The following is a 24,620-nucleotide window of genomic DNA, read 5'->3' as shown; positions in this document are numbered from 1 at the left end:
TAGAGGCGCGCATTCCCAGCAGCGGTGCATTGCGGGCCGGTAGGTCCAAGCGCGTGACTAATGAGCCGGTCACGCGCGTGACAAATGCGCCGATTTTTTAAAAGCTCAACCTCGCACGCGTGCCTTGATTTTCTATTCAACGGCACAGCGAGCGTACGTATACTCCAGTACAGAATACCACTGGATGCCGCCAACGATTGCTTCAAAAATACGCCTTCACGCTTCATTTCACCAAGTTCTTTGTCGCTTGGCATATTTTTTTTTCTTCCTTTCGAGGATTTCGCTTCGCCGTATTGTACTCCCAAAAGAAAACATCGTCCGCTCGAGCTCTGGAGATGCTTACTTTGTATACACTGTTCAACAAGTACACCAAATTTAAATGTACAAAGCTTCGTCAAGGCTCATTTGCGTTTATGTTTCCTCGGCTCTTTAAATATTGTACCGTTTCTTTTGAGTAAGCTGATTAATTTCCATGTGCAATTGTTATGAAAAACATTTTGTCAAGAACTTTAAATGGAACCGCAAAAACAAATATATTTATCCGACGCTACTCGAAAAAACTTCATTGCCAAACTTTCTTTTATTTTGAATTCTTCTGATTGAGAATTTATTTTTAGCCAGTTATTCAACATTTGACTTCTACACTAATCATTTATACTAAACATTTATATTTTTTTATGCCTTTTGTGACGGAGTATTTAACGTTTGACTAACTTTTGAGAAACTATATAATATCAAAGTTCAACAATTTCAGCGTCATTTGTCTTAATCACTACTTCTAAAGTTGTATGAAAGCATCGTCTTCGTGATTTTACAACTTCAGAGAACAGAGTTATAATACTATTTTTAAATATATGTCACAATTCAATTATATTTGTTTATTTAATGATAATGATGTCAGCATGACGATATTTTAAATACTAAAAATAATAAACTGATACAAACGTGATTGTTAGAAATGAAATTTTCTAATTGTGATTTGTAATGAAGTTATCTGCAGATCTAATATTGTCTTTATTGTCTTTATTGTATAACTTTATTGTATTCAATAAAGTTATAATTATTAGTATTTCTACAGCCTTTCTTTTTCAGCAATAATTAACAAAATAAGAAACCCTTGCCTGACCAAATTCGACCATTTATTATTTATGACATTCAGAGTAAAATTGTACTTTTTGAAATATAATTTAATTGTATCTATATAAATCAAATAATAATCAGACAATTTTATGATTGTAAGGTCCACTGATATTCAGTAAAAGTAAAACTTGAGATTTATTTTATTATTTCAGCATTCAGCATAAAATTATGCATTACGGTTTACTTATAAAAATATTTTCCGTTATGGGTTTATTATAATGATAAATTATTTTGAAAACATATTCAAATCGATACTTTGTATTGCGGAAATTTACGGTGTGTGTTCAGAAGTTGGTCGAATAATACTTATACCTTGGGCAACGCTGGTATTATACTAATAATAAAATGAAATCAGGCTCTTTTTTGGGGTAGTTTGAAGTTATGTAGCGTAATCTTCAACAATAAGATACGATGAAAAACCAATAAGGTAAATTAAATTTTTATTATCCTTCAAATCACCTTTGTAAGTAATACTTGCAAAAGAATATTTTTTAATTAAAATAAATAATTTTGGTAATAATATTATAAAAAGTAACACGATTCGCAAACAACTTGCAAAGTGTCATTTCGTTCCAATGGTTATTAAAATTCTGCAAGGCAATGCTTGGCTACAAAAAAATGAAATGAAATTCTATAAATGGTACCGTAAAAAGTGACACAAAGAAAATCAAAAGAACAAAGACAAAGAGATGCAATGCTAGATAACCCTTATTCGCTCACAACACTTCTATAATCCATGGATTATCATACATATGCTCGGAACCAAATATTGCTGATGGATTTTGATCGATACAAAGTATTTATACGACATATTTTCGATAGCTGGTAAATGTCTTATTTTTTCAGTTACATTATATAATTGGCAGACTGGAATTGCATTTTCATTAGGAAAGGTGACATTTTGTAATAAGATTCTCGTAAGTGTCACCAGATTGTACGAAAAAACTGAACGAGCCAGAATCGTACCAATTACTGAAATCTTATTTAAGAAAAAAAGTCCTAGAAATTGGTGAAAGACAATGACACCGAATATTCACGGCACCGGCACTTTCTCTTACTAAGGTTATTATTATTAATATTCCATATTGACGAAAATAGCATAATCAGCGGTGTTAAAAATCCAAGTGGCTAAATTTAATAATTGATTGCACTAAAAATTCCATCGTAATGCATTTTTCCAAATCTGAATTAGCCTGCACGTGTTTGAATGATGATTGGAATTAAACTTAGCTTTTTTGATTAAGTTTATAAGTGTAAAGAATTGTTATCAGACTGATAAAAAATCCTCTTGAAATAGAATGATTTTCCGCTTGATATTATAGCTGCAAACGGATTGTATTTGATTTTTCATAGTATTTACTAGAAAGGATGAATCGCAGTCAGTAGAAGCGATGAATTTCATTCGATAATGCTATGAAATAATAAAAAAAGTAGGCAACGCTGTCGTAACGGCCATGTCAGTGTAACATCGTAAAAGTACACTTGGCCAATTCGAACGGCAGTCCGGAGGGATGTCTATGACGAACGCCGAGTGGAGCGATAAAACTACTGCGTATGAGTAGTTAGAAAGAGAAAATAGCGTAGAGGTTCGTAATAATTTTTGTGCGCCACTGCATATAGCAGGTTCTTGGCAGCGAACGAAGGCATGGCCCTAAGGCAGGCTGCAGTACAGAGTCGCTCGAAGGTAACGAGAGGCTCGGCTCGAGAGCTGAGAAGCAGGCAGACTACGGGAGCCCTCTTCGCGGCGTGTCCTTATGTGCGAGCGGGATAGCGGCAAGTTTCGAATCGCTGCTTCCGTTGAAATCGGCATAGCAAGGCAGAGGTAGAGGGAGCGAGCGGCAGCTGGTTACGAGTGCATTGTCTTACGAGTGCCGACGGCTCGAGAGCACGCTTGCTCAGCCGGCCTCCCGCACGCCTGGTCGCCGCTTAATTATCCGGCAAACGAGATAACTAGTCGGCTAGATCAGCGCCAGTAGCGGCAAGTAGCTAACTCCCGGCTATGCGTCTGCGGCCGCTCCTCTCCCGACCTCCCGACACGGAGGGACCAAGCGAGAGATAATTCGGATGTGCACCACGGGATTATGCGCGCGCGAACGTCCAGAGTCCCTCTCTCGCGGTCGGCAACTTTTTAGCGCTGGGAACGCGTATCGCTCGAGTGGGCCTGCTCTCTTTCCTCGCACTCTCCCGTCGAAAGTCCGCTCTTTTTTCCCGCATTTTCATTAGCTACACGCGCGCCGTCACGCGCAGCGCAAGGGTCTAATCTCCGCGCGGCCTGGAATACGGTATAGCGCTTAGCCGGGCCGCAACTTTCCGCGCCGTACACAAATTATTTCAAAAAGAACTTGGGAGATCTTCGGCAAAGCCGTGGGACGAGCGCGAGTTCCAAAGAGAGCTTTGGCCCTCCCTGGGCGCGACCCGCGGATTAGCTTCCTCCGCGACTTGGCCAAGTGTGCTCGGCGCCGTACGTGCAAGCGTAACGAATGCGGGGCACGCGTCGTCGGAGAGAGCCGGCCGCGGCTGTGCTGATCCAGCAGCCCCGCGGTACGCAGGTCGCGGGCCTTGCTTCTCATTGCCGAGGAGTTGGACGCGTAACCTCTCGCGGCTGTTGCCGCAGGTATATATGCCGAGCGAGCGACCGCAAGTTGGCACCCTTCTGTTTGGCCTGTCGATTATACGGTTAGGCCAGTAGACGCCCCCGCGGGCGCGTTTCTTCCGTGACGATCTCGTTGCCGACCTCGTCGTAATGCTAATCTCCCGACCTCCGCCACCTCGGCCTCTCTGTTTTCCTTTCGCCGCGCATATTTCTCGCTCGGCCGTCTTTCATTTCGAGGCTCTGCCCAATATTTGGTCAATAATCTTGTCCTACATGCCTCGCTCTTGCGCCCCTGCTCTCCATCTCAAATTAAATTCTTTGTCAATATTGATGCTCTCCGCCTTCTCTCTCAGACTCGCCTGTTCCATTATTCCAATAAGAATTTCGCATATTCAGCGGGCGCGCTCTTCGATTATTTAGTTCGCCCGGGCAATCGGCCGCGCCACCCTTTCAATTTCGCCGCGTTCGACGTGCCTTCAAAAAGCATTCGCCGTAACGCGCCGCACGCTAAACCCCGGCCTAAGTAAGATAAAACTGCGGAAGCTTTATTTAGAGCGCAATCAATTATCGTATACAAAGACACAAATCAGCGTCACGGCAATTTACGCGAGCGGCCAGCCAGCAGCCGAGTAGCCTCATGGCCAATTAGCGAGAATCATGGCCGCCTGCAGGAGTGCAGCCCTCGCTCCGCGTAAATCTCGACAATAATGCCAATAATAATTGCCCGCGCCGGCTGATCAGAGAGAAACAGCCAAGATTTCCTCTGCAACAACGTCGCGTTGTTTAGCGTTGCGAGCCGATGTTTGATCTTGATTTAGCTGCGCAAAAGCGAAGGTCACGTGCAGCGAAGAAACGTCGCGGGAAAGCTGTCGCGTCAATTTATCGCACTGTCTTCAAACACTCCTCCTCGTCCCCCCCCCCCCCCCCTCCCGCTCGGACAATTACTGACTTGGCTGTGCCATTGGATTTACGGCTGCACGTTTGCACGTTTGTACGTCAGAATCCTTCCGGACAACTGCGAAACATACGCGACGTCGAATGATTTGTGATGCCTCGAACGAAAGCAATCTATCGTCGCAAATCCAGCCGAAAACAAAAGAGCGTCGGCGAGCTTTTCGTCGCTTTTCACCAATAAAGTTCATAGCCGCGCGGCAGAGTGCAATTTATTCGGTGTAGCTATTAGGCGGCGTGGAGTGGAGGCGAAGGCGTCGGCTCGTCGAAAGCGGCAAAATCGACGAGAAATCCGGTATATTTCTCTGAAATGAGGTTATTGCCTCTGTTTGCCCCCACAGCAGCTTCGTCCCATAAATATATGAACGCGTTTGAAACATGGGCACCGAGCGATATGGCTACAGAGAGGGAGAAAGCAAAACCCCGAGACGCATCGGGCATAGAAATCCAGAAATCCTTATAGCTAAAGCGGAAAAAGAAGCAGAAGAAGGAAGCGTCCCCTCGGGCGCTGTCCATTTGCCAGGCTCCGTTGAGAAGGCTCGCCGAGAAATCCAAGTGGCGCACGCACCGCGCGAGTCGTTTTTACAGTGAGAATCGTTGGGATATCAGCGTAGCGGCGCGTTCTCGCGCGACTAGAGAGACGAGCAGGCGGGGGTGGGGAAGCGCGCGCGCGCGCCTGCATCGCGAGTCGGCCGAAGCTGCATCATCCCGTCGCGAGCGAGATAGCAGCTGGAGCACTGGCGAATGCAACGCGCGTACGCGCGATGCTGCAGTTAGTTATTGTCGAATAACGCGCAGAGATCGCGCGCGAGCGAGCGCGACGTACGCTTGTATGTATTACGCCACGTCAAGCACATGAAAGCCATTCAAAACTTGGGCGAACGCGCGCCCTGAGCATTCACTACTGCGCTCTTCCAAGCTTTCGCCCGTCCCTCAGTGCGCGCCTATATACGCGTCCCATAAATATTACAATGTGCCACGAGGATTTTGATATTCGCGCGCACGTACACACTGCATTGCAGATCAGATTTTACAGATGATGTGTTATTGAAACATGCGCCAGCATGGATGATCGATGACAAATGGAATGCACGTAGCTGCTTCCAACTGAGCAACTAAAGTGATATGTGCTATATGTGGATAATATCGCCAAGCCGAGCTTTCGCTTTGGTCCTATCATTTTGTCGGAAATTTCGATCGAAATTACATGTGAATTTCTCGTTGACAATATCGCTCTATCCTGATTCTTATTGAATTTTAACTCACTTCTTGTTAATCACAAGCAAACGACATTCTTTTCTTCGTCAATTTTCTTAAATAATAGTGAATGAGAACTTATATTTCTGTTTGCAATGTCATCATACCGTTTTTCCTATACTATTGTGAATGGCTATCTCTAAAAAGTTTAAATTACAGTTAATATGGACACGGTGATAACTCCAAATTGCGTTAACGAACTGGATATGTATAACATATACTGAGACAAATGACTTTATAACTAAAATTGTAGAAAAATTTCATATAGAATGTTATAAAGTAAATATATACTTCGCTCGTGATAAAAGTTATTACAGATATAATAATAATTACGACAGATGTATCATCTATAAGATCCATCACAAAATATTATAAGGCTACAATATCAATTGCTAGGAATGAGTAAACTTTGATGCTGTTAATATTTATTATATAGATAGTATAAGTCAAAATTGTTAATGCGATGTATAAAAATTGTTATGACTCTAACAAAAACTAACTAAATAACAATAATTATTATTTTTACAACAAATATTATTGGAGCTTGTAGTGAATTTTACCATAACACATTGTAACAATTACTCGGTCCGGAGTCAACGCCATCGGTAGTTCCATTTTTTAAGATAGATAGCGTTTTAAAGAACTGTACACTGATTTTGTATGATTACTAATAAGTTGTAAGCAGCTGACATTACGAGCACTTGGTATATACTCGTACCAGATATTACTTTATTTAGCGGAAAGTACGTGGTCATGCAAGCGAAACAAAACTGCAAGATTAGAGTTAGGCGAGCAGCATCATACACATACATCAGGGTAATGAAATAGTTGGTCAGTAACTAACTGCGAAAACATAAAAATTTACGTTTAACAAGTGATAGGATATATAGTAAGAAGTGTGTTAAATTGGATTTTATATCATGTTTTTCATCTTCTTTTGGATCGCAGTAAAATTTACTATAACTACATAATAAAATTTTATGAAGCCTATACTAAAAATTATTGCAATATAGAAATGTGTCCTCGCTTTATCAAAGTTCATAGTAATTTTTTTACAATTATAGTAAATTTTATAAAGTAATTTCTGTCAGTGTATAAATTAGTCGTAACTCTAACAACACATACGTCAGCGAATATACACTTGACTGGTTATGTATACTAATTACATAATATACTCGCTTTTTTACTATACTCATCATTTTTTATAAGAGTTTTCAGTGGCGACCTTGACAGACGTTGTTGAAAGATAATAATCTGGCGCTCTTGTTAGTCCTGGTTGGAATAGCATAGTAAGCAGTTTGTGCATGCGATGTATGATTCGACAAAACCGTTTGCTAGTCGTGTCAATGTGTAATATTGAATACGTCAAACAGTGTGTATTTCATTCCGATATAGTAGAGCCTCAATAGTTTTCAAATGGAAAAGCACTATAACTGAGGTCGATTTCTTTTGGTACATCGATTAGGAATTTCATTTTATTTTTGCCTTTGCGTTGTTTGATTCAACAATCTATCCGTCTCTTTCCTTAATCTTCATTGAACAGGTGAGTGAAAGAATTATCGATTCATTTACTCGTCGATTATTTATGTTTCAAATGTTTTGATTCTGTTTCTCAAAGATTATTAATATTCCAGGTCAATGTTACAGTCATTCTTATAATTTAATATTCACGGATTGTAAACAATTAATTTGATTCGTAATTATTCATCGGTTCTTGGTCGTTGCGAGGGAAGATTATCTTGTCAAGACGCTTAACAAAGTGCATATTTATTGCCGTTGCATTGCAATATTTATTGATGTTACATGCAACATTCTTTCCGGATGAAGAGTTCAGTAAAACGACTTATATCGCTCAAAGTATGTTCGTAGAAGTCACGAAGAAGTTATTGAAATTCAGTAGAATACAATAAACGAAGATCAACAGGTTATAAAATTAACTACAATTTGTAACCTGATATGAAGACCCCAGGCGAATCAATTAAGTAAGTTTTACAATAACAGTCACTTATACAATATTTGATTTAAAAATATTCCAGATATATAATATTCACTTGATCTCTTCCCCTACTTGATTTTATGGCATCGGCAAATTTTTATTTCAGAGATTATGTAAATGGAGGTAATTCTGCAATCTCTGGTCATACACTAAGATCATCTGCGTCACAGTGTTCGGCCGCTCTTGCAACGAATCTTATAAAATTTACTTTTGGATCGTTTTTCGGAATTACAACGATTCTCGTAGCAGAACTTCACAAGGAGAATGCGGAAATTGAAATTTCACTGGGTGAACTAACATGGTTTGGTTAGTACTACACGTAACTGAGTTGTATAGTATTCCGTAACATTGAACAACTGATAATTTGAGTATTGAAAATGCATCGAAAGTACCGTCGTTACAAGACTTGGTATGAGTAACGACATTACAAATAGTTTCTGCTGAATACCGGCAATCCTTTGAATCTTTTCAAATATTTGAGCTTTCGGTTGTCAAACGAATTGTTCACGCGTGTGACCATAGTGCCCGACGTTTGGCCGAGCATTCAGAAGTCGTGGGAAACGGTCATTTGCAAGTCTCACAAATTCAATGCATTATTCTTTTCTTATACTTATTTTTCGGCTTTTATAGTCGGTGGAATCGTATTTCGAAAACAAAACCACGTCAGCAATAATGTGTTTTTTCTAATAATGTGTGTGGAAAAAGTAACGGCAACGTAAGTTAATTTGATGTGTAATACTTTATAGGCAGTCTATGCTTCATGGTGCCAGTGGGCTCCATATTGATGGGACTAATAGCTCAATATCTAGGACCCCGTCGGTGTTTGCTTCTGACGACGGTCATGTTTATTACTTCTTGCGGCATATTTTATTGCGCGAATAATTCTACCATGCTCCTGAGCGGGCAAGCTATCGCTGGGTTAGCTGCGCCAGCAACAATAGGACCCGGAACTACGTACATCGTCGAGACAGCTCAACCACATTTGAGAAGTGCGTTGGTGGCTTCTACAAATCTATCCGTAATCGTCGGCGCATTTCTAACGATTCTTTACAGCAACTGGCTTCACTGGAGAACAATCATCTTGATAGATCTCGTTACTCCAACTCTCGGATTCTTCGCGATGTTCATGATTCCCGAAAGCCCACACTGGCTCGCAAGTAAGCTTTGTAATCGGCTGCCAAGCGTAGTTTTAACAAATTAACGAAAGTCTCAATGTGCTTGTACGAGTACGTACGAACGTGTGTACAGTTGATTGCCTGACAAATATTTTCCGTAGGCAAAGGAAAATTGGACGAAGCAGAGAAAGCCCTGTCGTGGCTACGTGGCTGGACCACAGCGGATAACGTTTCCGAGGAATTCAACTCGTTGAAGGAAACTTATAAAATGCCAGATGAGAACTCATCGAGTCGACCGAGAGATTCTTACAGAACAGCTCTGAAGCCGTACGTCCACAGAACATTTTATCGACCTCTCGCTACAGTTGGCTGCATGTTCGTCTTGCACTCTTGCACTGGATTCAGCGCAATTATAACATATTGCATGGTTATATTCAGAATTATCGATGCGCCTATAGATAGCCATTTAGCGGCATCGCTCTTCGACGTGATGCGCATCACCGGGGCCATACTTTGCATTCTGTCTGTTCACCGCACCGGGAAAAGAAAATTGACGTTCGTTTCTTTGATTGGAGCAGGCTTGTTATATTTCACAATAGCCGGGCTGTTGTTTTTGAAAACACAAAGTAGTTATGCCGATTACGCGTACACCATTAATTGGAGCGCGACCGTTCTAGTGATATTTTCAACGTTCTTGACGTCAGCCGGTGTCGACAAAGCCATCTTTATGTACAATGCTGAATTGTTTCCTACAAAGTTTCGAAACGTTGGTACAGGAATCGGTCTATTTATACACGCGATTGGCGGCGCTACTATAAGCAAAACGTATTTGTATCTAGAAGAAGCTGTCAGTTTGTCGGGAACTTTCGTCATTTTTGGTATTTTCTGCTTTGTTTCTTGCGTTACATTTTACTTTCTTCTTCCGGAGACTGAAGGTAAAACGTTGCAAGAAATCGAAGACCACTACAATAAAACAACTACCAAGGATACGTCTCTTTGATAGTAAACCATTCAAGTATGAAAACTTATTATTTGTGATAAGATTAGCGAAGAGAAATGCGTTGTATTTAAATAAATACAACCAACTAGTTTTTTAATGTCACTGCTACCATTATTCTCGAAAGCATTACTCGGGACCCAGAAGTCCGTACATCAGTTCATGCATCGCACAAGAGGCTTCACTTGAGACTTAACAAACATTGACTTATCCGGAATGATATCGAACTATTATGAGGGAGTATGAACGGGCCGTAGACCAATGGCTCTAGCCGACTTTAGGCAGTGAAAAACAGTCGAAGCTGGCGCGTATAAGGGAACGAAGATAACGCGGAGCCGAGAGTGGCAGCATCGATATGAAACACGCCTGCCGAGGCTTTTGCACATTGTCTGCTGTGTTCGGCGTTGGGCTTTTAATAGCCGACCAGTACTCACTCAAACCTCGAATTATTTTATAAAGCAGCGCCGGTGCCGACAGCTCGGCTAATTCCATCAGCTGCGTCGGCGGCCGCCCACTGCATTACCCTCTACGCACTCTTTGCTTTTCATCAACCCTTTCTGCCCGGCCACTCGCGCCCGCCCGAGCTTATTATGTTTCCAATATTGTGTTTCAAATTTATGCATTTTCTCCCGTCATTAGCGCGATAAATTCGTTAGCTCGCGTCAAAAGTTTCCCCGAGTTCCGTTCTTTCCTGATCGCACATTTTCGATAAACAAATGAGAATTTGAAAGTAGTTCTCAGCCATCGTCCTGATTATGTCCTCGGTACAGCCGCTTGTACTTTAAAAGAAGAGTTCCCGCCCGTTTATCAGCGCATTTCGCAACTTGGAACTACGTGAGAGAGTCTGTAGAATTTATACGCCTGGAAGATTTACGCTTCCACTATTAACGCATTATTGAAAGTCATAATGGCCACCCCCTCCTCCTCCTGCGAGAGACTCGCTTAATAGTGCTGCATCCGCGCTCAGTTCTCACGTGCAAGTTAAGGATGACTTTACGCACGGATGATAACAGTTCTTCACTTTACTTTTCACTGCTTCAAATTTTAATTTCCCTTGATAACTTTTTACATCTCCTGCGTGGTAAACATCGTAAACTGTATAATACGTTTCTTCTTTGAATAGTAGATTGAAAAGAGAATTCTATAGATTAAATCTCAAGTTGCAAACATCGAAATGGTGACATTTACAGTGGTCATTCGAGCGGACTTGGGCTCCAGCAAAAAAAGTGAGAAATTGGCTTTGATAACATGTAAATTTGAAAGGAATCCGTTGGTCTGGCGAATCGAAGCCACCTTTGCTCTTGCTCCCTCGCTTTCTCTCGATTAAAATTTAATCTGGGCGGTGGCGGCGCGAGCTGGACAGAGGGAGGAGTTAGCTCGTAAAACGCATCTGCGGAATGTAAAATACGTAGGTAATACTGTTACGACGAGCGATTTAGTCCGGGTAGCAGCACAGCCACGAGAGAGAAAGAGAGAGAGAGAGAAACCGAGGGTGCTGTAACTTTCATCGACAGAGCTTTCCTCCTGGCTATAGGTACGCGGGCAGAAAACGGCGCCTAGCGAGCTTTCAAGCTGACATCGTTAAATTGCCGATACGTATGGCGCCAGAGAGAAAGGGAAAGTGCGCGACGCGACTCGTCGCTCGCTGAGCTTTCGATCGCTTCGTCACGAGAGCGCGCCCGTCGCTATGCGGAGGAGCACGATAAGTTTTATCGGACACTTGGGCCGTACGCGAATGTACCCGTAAGCCTGCGATCTCCCGCCCCTTTGTCGCGCCGGCAGCCTGTTTTCCTCGCTGATAGCCCTCGCTGCTCGAAATTATTCAGGGATCGAGCTTTTTCATCCTCCTTCGCTCGCTCCGCGCCTAGGACTTTGCAAGGGGACACGCACCGTGCCGTCGCGGCTACTACACCCAGCTTCCAAATATATTGAAGCAATTTCGTGAACTCGCGCTGGATTGGTTTATTTATGTGCTGCGCAGCCATGTTCTTTTCCTACTTTCCTCGCTCCCTCTGCTCTTGCTCTCATCGTTTCGTCTACTTCTGTATTCATGCTTAGCATATGCCTAACATAAATATTCATTTACAATCATATTACCAACGAGTCGTTTGAATATTTTTCTCCGCGCTATGACGATGTCACGGCAAACATTGATTCAAACATCTACCTTACTCCAGTCATTGTTGAATGCGTTTGTTACTCGGATGACAATTTTTTATTTCACCTGTAGTTTGACGGTTATAAACACGTAACATATAAATCAAAAGTAAGCCATATCCTTTCTTATCCGAGCTACAAATCTTATAGCAAGTTATTGAAGTGCCATCCGTTCAAACGTGAACGGAATCTTTTGATCGGCATTTTTTTATTCTATAATAATCAATACTCGGAGTCTTGGAAAGTATTCTTGTGCGGTTGGTAACGGAAAAGACAATTTAATTACAATAAGACGTCACTATTTTAAAACTTTCGATCGTTACTGCAAAAATACCTACTGCTAGATCATAAAATATTGTCATAATTGTTTCACCCTTCGCGACATAATTCCTTTCACAATAGCAACCGAAGGACAAAATAACAGTTAATCATCGATCAACGGATTGGTTTATTTCATTTTCAACTCACAATGGCTAAAATCTAAACAAGTAAACATTTAACTAACTTTCGATCATTCATCGTATTTATCATACTCCTATAATTAATAATCATACTATTATATTATATCCCCTGTGGATTCAATTTGTAATCTCTTATGGATGAATGCGATTATTTGTATTGAATAGAAAGGAGATAAAAGAAAAGGCATTTAAGAAAACCAGTAGAAATTTATCTAAACGATACTTTCTGGATCCGATAAGACTAATGGGGCAACAGTCTCGTACAAGCAGTAGGTTTGTCGACAGCATAAAGCTAATAAGGTTTAGGTGCGCCACAAAGTGTTCGGTACATTAGTTCGGGTGCGTTAAAGAGCTACTAATAGAGGCACATAACGCGTGTGACGCGTATCACGAAAGTGAGGCATATATTCTTTAGACGGAACGTGTGCAAAAGCGAGTCAGTGCAACCACGAGTGTGAGAGAGAGAGAGAGAGAGCCTTGGGTTACTGGTTTATGGCTGCAAGTTAACGTCCCTATGTTAATGTCAGCTAACAGGAGCTGCGTGCCGCTCGCAAGAGAGAAAGCACTTTTACGCTTTACGAGTCCACTTGGCGAAAACGGCCGGATTATCGAACGAACGTAGGCCGCCTCGTACGCGCGTGCAGCGAGAACAAGTGGATTAGCAGCAGAACATCTAATACACTGAAAACGTATATTGGTTGATTCAACAGACATCAGTCCGTTGAAATACGGTAACAAAGGAATCGTTGGTTCTTTCAAGAGCACCCGGTATATTGATTTGACAGACTGTGCGCTGTTAAGTTGTCCCATGAACCCAATCAAAATAACTCTTAGTTCGGGGTAAAAACAATCGATAGATCTGGTCAAAGAAAAATTCCTAGTACTTATTTTAATACGAAGTCAGATGCTGAATCATTGTACTAATGTTAATTAAACGAACATAATAAACGAAATTGCCATTAAAAATTTGTTTTTTCAAGTTTTTTTATACTCTTTATGAATGATATGAACGAATGTGTATTTGAAATGTTTATTTTTAGAATCTTAGAATTTTTTATTCGCTAATTTTTTTTTTTGAGTGATGAGTTTTTTGTGGCGGAATCGGAGATGCTTACTTTAACCTAATCTACAACTTATATTAACGCATTTCATAACATATCACATCGCTCGCAACAATCATAACGCCAAGACGCCATTTTCGCTTGCCTGTAGGGTCCCAAAACTTTCTTATATAATAATCGAAACATAACCTGTGTACTTGCGAGTATTTCATTAGCCACCTATCTGAGTAGTAGGAAGCTTGCTTTTCAAACAGTTGGCGGGAAATATTTATAGACACAGATATGAAAAATTTCCACTAAGAGATATGGACAAATATGATTTTGTTTTAGACTCGAATGAATAATAGCTGCCATCAGTTTGAATAAAACAGTAAATTAAATACCAAAAACGATTGTAGTATTATTATTAGCCAAATTTTACTGGAACAAATAGATTTTAATAATTAAAATGCATGGCGAAATAATTGGGGAGATTGTCTATAATAATTTAATTTTTTTAATAAAAGACTAATATAAAATATGATTTTTATTGAACTCAAACAAAAATTACATGTCATAGCATACATAAAATTTTCCATCGCTCATTTTCTGCAAGTTATAAATTGCGTTTGAAAACAAATTATTTTCGCAAACGCAAATGAAACCATTTGTTTCTTGAACTTCGTAAGCACATAAATGAGACGAATAGTTAACAATTTTTAGATTTTGACCTACAAACATAATATCTTTAGACTCTTGTTTAATCAAAGTATAAACAATTTTACTTATTTGTACTAAATTTTCATGAATTCCCGTCACTAACACAGAATTTTCGTTATACGTTATTCCATTTACTTTAATCCAGGCAACTGGAGTGTAAGTAAGTTTTACGTCTTCAGACACTTTATCTTTGAATAAATTAAATTTACTTAAAAATTCTATGCTTACGAACAACTGCTTGCCACAATAAATTGCTTTTTGGAATCCCTGGCCAACTAAAAATTCATAATTCAATTGCAACTGATTTCTTATAGCTAAGGTTTTCGGAGAATTAGTTCTCGAAGTGGTTGCTCTAGCAATATTTTTTAATGGCCTATGTCTACCCTCAAAACGCATACACGACAATTGTCGTGGTAATCCTAACAATATAATGTATCTGATGTAGTGCAGCAAATGATGGTGTTTTGGCTTTAATAGTTTTTTTAAAGTCTTGCGATATAAGATATGATGATTTGTTATCTCTTGCTGCAATATCGAAATACTTTTTTCTGTTAGCACTGGAGCAAAGACTAAAAATACTATCTTACGTAATGACAAGTACAACTTCCAAGACTTATTTATGCTGGGGACCAAATCACCAATTAAGAATGTGAGATTAAATAATAAAAACTTCATCTCAGAAGCGCTCATTATTAAACATTTTTTTTTTGTAATGTGATCAATATTTAACGAAGGTGTTTCATTTGTTGCGTTAGGATTAGAATAGCTTTCCAACCTTGTCTGTAGTAAGCGAAAAGTAAATAACTTATCAACAAATATAAGGCGATACAATATCTCTGCTAACTCATATCTGCATAGTCCCTCAAGTAGATCGTGCATTGGGTCAAATGATACGCATTTGAATAGATCAAATCCAGGAATACTAGAAAATATATTTTCGCTTCTGACGCCATGTGATTTTTGTTGAACATCTAATAAATGTGTTTGAGTACAACGTAATATTTTTTCATTTTCTTTGACGCAAGTTTTACACTGTTCCTTACTCATATAACAAATTCGGCATGGAAATTTTGAATTAAAACTTTCATTAAATCCTAACAGTGTGTGCAGTTCTAAATTGTCCCCACTTATATTGAAAATATCGAAATAGACTTTTATATTTCTACCACTTACATTTATCGTAATGCCATTTTTTTGTAAATCTAAGATTTGTCGCACAGCAGGATGAAAAAGCTTAGAATGCTTTACTATTTTCTTAAATTCGGATTTACATATTTGTAGTAGAAATATATTTTGCAAATGACTAGCAAATTCCGGTGGTATTCCTAATATAGTAAAATAAAGGCTATGTAATTTGTTGCGTCCCTTATGGGAACCTATAGGATTATTTATCTCGAAATCATCGCCAAACACAGTAAACGGTAGTACAATTTTTCCTGGAAATTTATTTTTAATGTATTTCCATCTTTCACTGTGAAAAATAGAGCATATACACTTACATTTTTCTTTTTCATTAATATAATTTACTATTGATGAGTAAACGTTTGGAAGTTCGAGAAAATGTTTCAAAACTTTTTTTATAGGTACACTAGCGACCGATACTTTGACTGAAACATATTTTTTTCTTCTGTGAATTCGTTTTGTTTTTAATATATTTGCCACGGGAACAACTTCTGATTCTACATAAAAAAGATATTTGAAAGATTTTATTGCTTTATGATAAGTTGAATAATTAAAAAATATATTTTTCATTAAGTTAAGAATGTTATTGAGGCTATCACAACGTAAAATTTTATTATTAAACGAAAGCATTTTTTCAACAAAATTAGTGTTATAGAAGTTTTGAAACATTGTCATGAGAAATATAATCATGTTTATGGGCAAAGAAATTTTGGCATACAAACTTGACATTAACATATCAACTGCGCCAGCTACTTTTATTTCATAGTCTTGTTTAGTTTCTTCACGAAAATTCGTTTCTTTGCATTCACTTACTTTCTCTACAGGCTTATTATTAGATTCTAACGTCATTTCTATATCTTTGGGTTCACTTACTTTCTCAACAGGTTTATTATTAGATTCTAACACTATTTCTATATCAAGTTTTTCGTTATTTTCAAAGAATTTCGGCTCTTCAAAATTTAAGTTTACAGTCTCATCATTTTCAATCTCTTTTGTAATATTTTCTAAATCAGATGTCGTTTTAGAAAAATGTGACCCCATGTGACTTATAAAAACAGATCTATTACTGAAAGTTCTCATACAGTCTCGTTTATTACATATAAATTTTAAAGCACCTTTATGAAAAACTTTTAAATGTTGCGCAAACAACTTAATCGTACTAAAACTAGATCTACATAAAGAACAATCAAGTACCTCCATGTTCAAAAAGTATTTTTTTTTCTAATATACGACTACAGAACACAATTTTCTCTACTAACTATGAACAAAATGTTGAAGCAATATGAAGTCTTGATAAAACTTTAAATCAACATAATCTTCGACTCGTTGAGTCTTACAAAAATGATGAATTATTCAAAGAAAATAAGATAATAAAACTAGCTATATTTTAGCTATCAGTGAAAGCGTTTAAGCTTGATCTGAATCTTTGTTTAAGTTGAATGGTGGTAAAGAAAATTGTATATCGTTAAGCATCTCTTCTACGCTTAATATTAAGGGATCCCAGCGTGTATGGAATTTGTAAACGCCGTTCTGCAGCAACAACCAAAGATGTTCACTCTGCGGTGGATACTTAGCACTGAACACGTGGAATGATTTGAAACAGTAATCAATAGCTGCTTGTAACGATGGCATCTCATACTCGTTATCATCAATTACTAGATATGATGACTCAACTCTACAATCTTCTTCTCCAACAACTATTATATACGGCTGTAGTGTAATTCGTTTGCTTTTTGCAAACAATTTCTTCTCTTCTTGCCTCTTTTCGATATCTCCATAAATCTGCAACAGGTTTTAAAAATACAGTAAACTGAATTCCGTATAAAGTCATTTTTTTAAATTATAGTTGTAGATAATGCTGGTCAAAAACCTTAACATGAGTAATAATTCCCTCAAAACTTTCGAGACATGATGGTTTCCATTGTTTTCTTCGACCTTGTGAGATTCTTGCAGTTGACGGAAGCATGAAAGATAGTAACAGCATCTGTACATAAACTTTGGAATCTATAAAAAAATTATATCTGTTAATACAAAAAATTATTTAAATAAAAAACGTAAGAGTTGAACGAACCTGCGTTAATGTTTTGTGCTTCTAATAATTCCTTAAGAACAATGCATAATGGATCATTAGGTGTAGATCTTACAGCATAAATTTTTGAAAAAAAATCACTTAAGTTGTCTATCGCTTTTTCAATTGTACACATTAAGCTTAAATCAAAATCCATGTCTATAAGCTCATAGCCTTTAGAACATTTCAAAATGGGCCAAGCCTCAAATATGTTATGAACGAGCTTATTATTTTCACTGTTGTCACCGTTTGGATGTCTGCACTTGTAAGTTGTTTTCCAATGTTTTTTCGCAGTTTCCCAAGGTTCTTCTAGTGTACGAAGCCATTCTAGACTCGCTTGTTCTTCCTCAGTTGGTGTATGTTCATCACTATCATCATGAAATGGATTGTTCTCATTATCTTCTGGCCTATAGATATCAATAGGTAAACGTTTCAAATTCTGATATTTATTCAATAATTTGCCACAAGCTTTTTGGCTTTTTTTATTGAGTGTTTTTTTTTTATCCACTGATGGTGAATAATAAATACAAGCCGTTTCACTGGGAAACACTTCCACAACTTTTCTTCTTAAAATCAAAAAATCTTGTTCCTCTAAATCTCTATATGTGAAGTAAAACGTAAAGCACTTGATCGTTTAAAGTTTACAATATATATTAGAAATCCTTCAATAGATTTTCATATTACCTGTCGCATTCTCGAAGTACAGCACACATCACCAAGTGCACAACTTTTTTCCTTTTATTGAGAGTCAACTTGCGTTTATTATCATAACAATTTAGAATATGCCTTCCTTCAAATGTATCATTCAATGCTTTTTGAACGTTAAAATTCTCTGCCACGAAAATTCTATTCACTATTGGTTGTGCATTATTTATTTGATGCAAAGGAACTCGTTCATGATTTTGTCGCTGCTCATCTTCCAATAATGATGTACCAGTTTTTTGGCTTGTTTGTTTTGATGTTAAAACTGCAGTCTGTAAAGTAATTTCATACTAGTAAGATTATGTGAATTTACACTCAACAATCAAATTATAAATAAAAAACCCTTTATATGCAGCTTTCTTGTTATTTGTAATGATTCGTTTTTTTAATGTATATTGCTTTGATTTTTTCTACAGTATTAAAATTCAATAATATAAATACATACTTACATCTTTAACAAAATACTGTTGGTGTTTTATCCAAAATTCATCCACTCGATGAGAAGGGAGAATTCTCTCCACGTCAGAGAAAGACCATTTGCTTAACGTATCACTTGATACTTTTTTTTCTACAAGCACTCACGGAAAATGAACATTCCGTCAATCATGAATTATTTAACATTCACTCATACCTTTCAGTAAGTCAAACAAATCCTCGCTACTCAATTCGACTAATAAGTTTGCAAGATCCATAATAAACAGCTTCTTGACACAATCGCTCTTTTCAAACAAATAATAAAGTAATAACGTTACTCAATAAATCGCGATACACTGAAAATCTGGTCTAGGTTAAGTTGGACTTTCGAGGTTTAAGCTAGTACGTACGAGCAGTGCCACGTGTCGCTATAATAGAAGCCGGCCGGCGGCCGGTCGCGCGCTATCTGACAAAAGATAGTGACGGGGGGGGGGGGGGGGGGAGAGAAAGGGGAATAATGCAAACTCAAAGAAAAAATGCAGTAGGTATTTACACTCTTACCCCATGTTATGCAAACTATAGATCAAGAATATAATATAATAACAAGCTACATTTTATTTTATTATTGAAACTAAAGTCATTTTGATTGGTTTGTTAATGTAATGGGCATACTATCAATTGAAAAGTTAACTCAGTCCCTTGAACGTAGCCATTGTTATTCTGACGTATGAGACGTCAAGTCAACAGCATAGACATTCAAGCAATAGATCGGCCTGTTGAGTCATTTTAACAGACGGCGTTTTATCGAATCAACAGCCGAGTCTGTCAAACCAACAACGAGTCTGTCGAATCAACAGCTTACGAGTTGAGTGAAGCATATAGTAGTTGATGTAAAGACGGTGCTATTGAATGAACAGATGATTGGGTTGATTCGACCATATATTTTTCTCAGTGTATGAATCTACGCTGCTGCAGTGGCCTTTAATTAACCCCCTCGTCTAGTACAGCCTCGGCAAGATGTCGTGATCGCGCGATAAGCTTAATTGGACTTTGGTTGCCATTTGCATTATACACTGGCGGCGAGCATTGTTCACAAATTCGATCTCCGTGAGCGTTGCCCGCGAGAGAAAGGCACACTGTCGCGAGCACGAGCGTCGCAGCGGGATCGGCAGCGAGCGCAATAGCCGAGGCGTAAATCATCGCGGCGCTCGCGCGCTTTCGTTGTCGTGCGTGGCAGCTGGCGCCGATCGCGTTCTCGCCTTGCCTCGCCCCCGGCGATCTTGCATTTGCACTTGCATTTCGAAAGTTTGCGACGCGTAGCTCAATGCCGATGGTCCAGTTTAGTCGCGATAGGCCGTCCATTTCGCATTTTCGTAGAGACGCACGGCCCGTACGTAGGTACGTGCGTTTGCCGGTCCCGGACCGGCAGCCGCGGGCGGATCCAAGATCGCGCGCTGTAGCAGTGCCGGCCGTTATTGCACGTAACAGCTGACTGTCTCTCCCTCAACGGAGCTCGCCGTCACCGTGTAGATAGACAGGGGCGAAACGATGCGTTTCCGCCGGACTTTAGCTGCGAGCGATGCGCGCGAGAGCCCGCGTAATCGCCGGATAGCCACCGCCGCCACCGCCGCCGCCACCGCCGCTGCGGATCGCAGATTAATCGAAAGGGCTTGCGCACAGTTAATTAATGACACTGGCTGGTTCGCTTAGCCAGATCAACCGACTCGATTTGTCCGTAAGCCTCTCTAATTATTAGTTCCGGCTACTGCCATCATTTTCTTTGCCGAGCCCCCTCTGCCTCACCTTATCTCTAGCTTTCGTTGTCCTTTGAGTTGGCTTGCTTGCCGCCTATAATCGCGCTTGATGGTCCTGTGATCGATCGCCAGAGAGACGCGATGTCTTCGTGCTCCGCTTACAATATTGTCGCTTGCATTTCGTCAGCTCGATCGCTCGGTTCTTTGTCCGCTCCAACTTGCACACCGGAGTGTACGCTCTACATTGTATCTCTCCCTTTCCCCTTGCAGCATGTTCGATAGGGACTTGCGAACTATTGTGGTGGATGATGCATGAGCGGTTAACCGCTTGGGTTCCGTCTCGCTGTCGTGCAGCATCGCTTGCCCTCTTTGACGTATCCGCCAAATGAGTAAATCGGATATCAGACCATCGCCGAATCAACCAAATCTCATCAGTTATACACTTGGCCAGCTCTTAAATGAATAATTGCGGATCGGATTCACTCATAATGAACTTTTACAATCCATTTTTTTCGAGAAAGCTCCTAGTCCTGTTTGTAAAATCGATTCTCCGTCTAGTATTTCTATATTTTCAAAGTATAATTATCTTTTTCTGTCTGCATATATATGCAACAATGCATCCTTTATTTTTTATAGTGAACATTCATTAATTATTCTTTCAAAATAATTTTACTAAAATGAAATATTTCCCAACGTTTAGTTTAATAAATATGTTGTTTTGTTTCAATAATCTTTTATTATATTTTAAAGTATACAGTATCAAAATTTGATGCACTATATGTAAAGCAAAAGATACAGTTATTAATCAAATAAAATATTATATAATGGATATAAAATAATATTTCGATTTTTGGAATTTCTTATCTGTTGCATCTTTAAAATGTGATTAACGGTTCATCCTTAATATAAACTAATTAGGATAGTTTACTGAAATTATAATTATTCTTAAAGTAATTAAAATTTTGCAACTCTCTTTAGTTTTTGTTTTTTTCTCTTTTGATCCTGTTTTTTTTTATCAAGTTTCTTGAGATTTTCAACAGCTTTCAAATCTAATTTACCTTCAAAAGAAGGTTGATATTGTACATCCTTAAAAAATATATACATAAAATTTTCTATGTGTAGCAAATGCCATATAATTAAGTAAAATAAGTTTAAAAAATATTACATTTAACAATAAGTTTTGTATTTTCTTCCTTCCAATATTCCTTTTATTAACTTCGGTTAGAACATTAATAATATTAAAAAATGTGTCTTTATTGTGTAAAAATTTTTCTCCATAATATTTACTGAGGGTAGAACTATTTCAATGAATCAAATCCTGTGATATTTTCAAAATATCATTATCTGATAGTATGAAGTTAGGAGACTCACCTTTTTTAGCAACAACTTCTCTCCATTTCAATAATTCCTTTGCAATATAATATTCTTTATTTTTAACTGTGTCATAAATTTGTAAATCTATTTTCTTCCAGTTGATTTTATGATGAACACTACTGCATATTTTCTTACAATTTTGACGCATAGTTTTCAAGAACTTTTTCTTGTGTACCTTATTTATGGAATTGATTAAATACGTTTTAAAAAAGATTAGGAAATGAGTGTGGATTTGACTTGGTTCAAAATTAATATGAGTTGGTAACAAGTTTTTTTCTTTAGAATCCATTACAATTTTGTTGAGTATGGCAGTATCAAACATATTTACAACAAAAATTCAAAAAACCTTTAAACAATCTAAGAACAGCATTTTCTCCATCATGAAAAATTTTCATAATCTCTAGGTTCATAAAAATATCATTCAAGATATATAACTCTTTCTGAAGTTTCAAGCAGTCGATCATATAGTATATTTCTTCAGTAGATATTTGTAAAAGCCATGAGAAACCAAAGTAACTTCTTTGCGAATAACATTCTACATTTACTTTATATTTTACCAATTCATTTGACATAAAATGAAGTTCACTTTTTATATCTATAAAAACAAATCTTATGTCATTCATAGATTTTAACATAGGTAATGATTTTGCTTCATAACATTCTTTGTCAAAGAACAATTCCAATAAAGATTTGTGATTTTCTTGAAATTCTTCATATTTTTCAGTTTTAAATAACTGATTATTGTCAGACAAAGCAACTGCTGACTTTGTATTTTTGTCATTTTTTTCATAGTCCAATATTTGTATAAGAAGAAGATAAAGTTCTTGTTTCATTACACAAAATATTTTCTTGGTCTTAGTTTGAGGAATACCTGCTTTATCATATTTGATCTAGAACATAAGATATTTCTTTGAAATAATTGTTACTTCAAATAAATAATAAATCATATGTTACCAGCTTAAAAAAATACGTATATGTATGTTTAAATTAAATATTTAGTTTTACCCAAAATCCACATGTATCACAATGTGGGTATTCAATGCTACTTTCTTTATAGTAATCCTCTCTTTTATAAACATTCATCTTGGTAGATGATGATAAAGATTTAGCTTTTTATGCTACGTAAATGTAATTCTGAAGGTCTTAAAAGTTAGCACCTAACAATTGAAATATTGAACAAATCTATAAACTAATTACACCATTCGATTAGGCGGCTTTTAATTAATCACATATCGTTTGTGCGTCGATTATGCTCATTTTCTTTATACGAAAAACAGATAAAATTAATTATAGGTGCTAGCGCCAGCACCCATAATTAATTATACGAAAAACTTTATATGAAAATGAGCATAATCGACGCACAAACGATATGTGATTAATTAAAAGCCGCCCAATCGAATGGTGTAATTAGTTTATAGATTTGTTTAATATTTCAATTGTTGGGTGCTAACTTTTAAAACCTTGATTCTGATATCAACGAACATAAATTCAGTTAAAGGTGTTTACAGAACAATTCTAACACCCCCCCCCCCCCCCTTAACCCAGCCAGCAAGTGTAATGGACAGTGAAAAAAAAAATAATAATAACTCATTCCTATTAATACAGCTCTTATAATTTGAGAATGTGCCTTACAAGAATAAAAAGTGTACCGATCTATGATACCGACTGATCTGTCAGGTGCATATGTATATGAATGTAGTGAGAAAAAATATTTATTCTTTAACGGATGGTTATAATAATATTTTAATTGGATAGAAAAACTGTGCGAGATTTTTGCTAACGATTGAACTGGTTTATTTCTCTAAAAACTTTAATAAAACTCCACGCAGATACAGTTATCGATAATCTGTGAATGATCAACTTTGATCATTTTTTTTATCAATGAAAATGAAATTGCGCGAAGTTATAAATAACTTTTGTTATTTTTGTTAACCACGCGCAGTTTTTCTATAATTTTTTTCGGTCGATTTTCGTTAACTTCCTGCTGAGTTCCTTTAGCCATTATCAACTACCAAAATGAATGTTGGTAAAAGAGATAATTACTGTACAGAAAGTATCATGGAATATCTACATTGCAACTCATGTAGATATTGAGTAAAACTAAATATTTAATGGTAAAGTACAACTCTGTTAACATGAAGGTGTCGGGTTCAACTCGGTTAGGTTGGCTATTTTCTTAATTCGTGAAAACATTGGAATAGATTTAAGATACAATATTTTTAATTATGGAAAGTTGTACGTTGCGGTATCTTGAGTTCGATCTAGAAGTTCTTTGAAAATATATATACCAACTATGATAATAAAGATACTATCAAAAAATTTCGTTTATAAAGAATTCTACATTTGATGCTAATATTCATTAAGATATTTTGATTTATAATTTTATATATATTGAAAATTTGTTTTTTCATTCTGTTTAATAGAAGTTAAATGTATAAACCGAATATGTGAAAATGAATGTGGCAGTGGTTGTTAGATTGTACAAGTTAATATTGATTGAAAAATATTATTTAGATTTTGAAATGTATATTGCAATCTCATTAGATGATATTATACGGGAACCATTAAATTCCACGCGTGCTAATACACTCCTAGTATAATAAATAGCATAAAAACGTAACACGAAGAGCATGCGAAGCACGCTAAATAATACTACTGTGGGCAAAAAGTAAGGTGAATTTGTTTGTAAAATGAAAAAT

General features: G+C 37.6%; 3 protein-coding genes across 3 annotated transcripts; 1 reads left to right on the top strand and 2 right to left on the bottom strand.

Moving 5' to 3' along the window:
• Positions 1-6,239: 6,239 nt before the first annotated feature.
• Positions 6,240-14,169, top strand: LOC131663934 (facilitated trehalose transporter Tret1-like). Its single transcript, XM_058934724.1, has 5 exons — positions 6,240-7,484; positions 7,576-7,923; positions 8,044-8,243; positions 8,684-9,094; positions 9,214-14,169. The coding sequence occupies exons 2-5, from the start codon at positions 7,898-7,900 to the stop codon at positions 10,050-10,052; spliced, it is 1,476 nt and encodes a 491-aa protein (XP_058790707.1). The 5' UTR covers positions 6,240-7,484; positions 7,576-7,897; the 3' UTR covers positions 10,053-14,169.
• A 2,847-nt stretch (positions 14,170-17,016) lies between these two features.
• On the bottom strand, positions 17,017-18,032 carry LOC131665107 (uncharacterized). Its single transcript, XM_058936742.1, has 3 exons — positions 17,681-18,032; positions 17,480-17,613; positions 17,017-17,391 (listed from the first exon to the last, which is right to left on the bottom strand). The coding sequence occupies exons 1-3, from the start codon at positions 17,832-17,834 to the stop codon at positions 17,017-17,019; spliced, it is 663 nt and encodes a 220-aa protein (XP_058792725.1). The 5' UTR covers positions 17,835-18,032.
• Positions 18,033-21,479: 3,447 nt separating this feature from the next.
• LOC131665434 (exosome component 10-like) lies at positions 21,480-23,058 on the bottom strand. Its single transcript, XM_058937315.1, has 3 exons — positions 22,927-23,058; positions 21,713-22,811; positions 21,480-21,633 (listed from the first exon to the last, which is right to left on the bottom strand). Exons 1-2 carry the CDS (start codon positions 23,002-23,004, stop codon positions 22,236-22,238), a joined length of 654 nt encoding a protein of 217 aa, XP_058793298.1. The 5' UTR covers positions 23,005-23,058; the 3' UTR covers positions 21,480-21,633; positions 21,713-22,235.
• Positions 23,059-24,620: the final 1,562 nt, after the last annotated feature.

Source organism: Phymastichus coffea, unplaced genomic scaffold (genome assembly GCF_024137745.1).
Source record: "Phymastichus coffea isolate CEN01 unplaced genomic scaffold, Cenicafe_Pcof_1.1 PCOF00003, whole genome shotgun sequence".
Lineage (NCBI taxonomy): Eukaryota > Metazoa > Arthropoda > Insecta > Hymenoptera > Eulophidae > Phymastichus > Phymastichus coffea.
The sequence above is the reverse complement of the archived record's forward strand: the minus strand, read 5'-3'. Positions and strand labels throughout refer to the sequence as shown.

What these genes read in the sequence shown, in the direction of transcription:
- LOC131663934 (XM_058934724.1), top strand. Translation starts at nt 7,898, where the DNA reads ATGAAGACCCCAGGCGAATCAATTAA. An exon ending in ACCCCAGGCGAATCAATTAA is followed by an intron (nt 7,924 to 8,043) that starts GTAAGTTTTACA and finishes TTTTTATTTCAG; the next exon opens with AGATTATGTAAATGGAGGTA. An exon ending in GGGTGAACTAACATGGTTTG is followed by an intron (nt 8,244 to 8,683) that starts GTTAGTACTACA and finishes AATACTTTATAG; the next exon opens with GCAGTCTATGCTTCATGGTG.
- LOC131665107 (XM_058936742.1), bottom strand. Translation starts at nt 17,834, where the DNA reads ATGGATTTTGATTTAAGCTTAATGTGTACAATTGAAAAAGCGATAGAC. An exon ending in AGCACAAAACATTAACGCAG is followed by an intron (nt 17,614 to 17,680) that starts GTTCGTTCAACT and finishes ATTTTTTTATAG; the next exon opens with ATTCCAAAGTTTATGTACAG. An exon ending in GAATTATTACTCATGTTAAG is followed by an intron (nt 17,392 to 17,479) that starts GTTTTTGACCAG and finishes AACCTGTTGCAG; the next exon opens with ATTTATGGAGATATCGAAAA.
- LOC131665434 (XM_058937315.1), bottom strand. Translation starts at nt 23,004, where the DNA reads ATGAATGTTTATAAAAGAGAGGATTACTATAAAGAAAGTAGCATTGAA. An exon ending in GTGATACATGTGGATTTTGG is followed by an intron (nt 22,812 to 22,926) that starts GTAAAACTAAAT and finishes CTTATGTTCTAG; the next exon opens with ATCAAATATGATAAAGCAGG.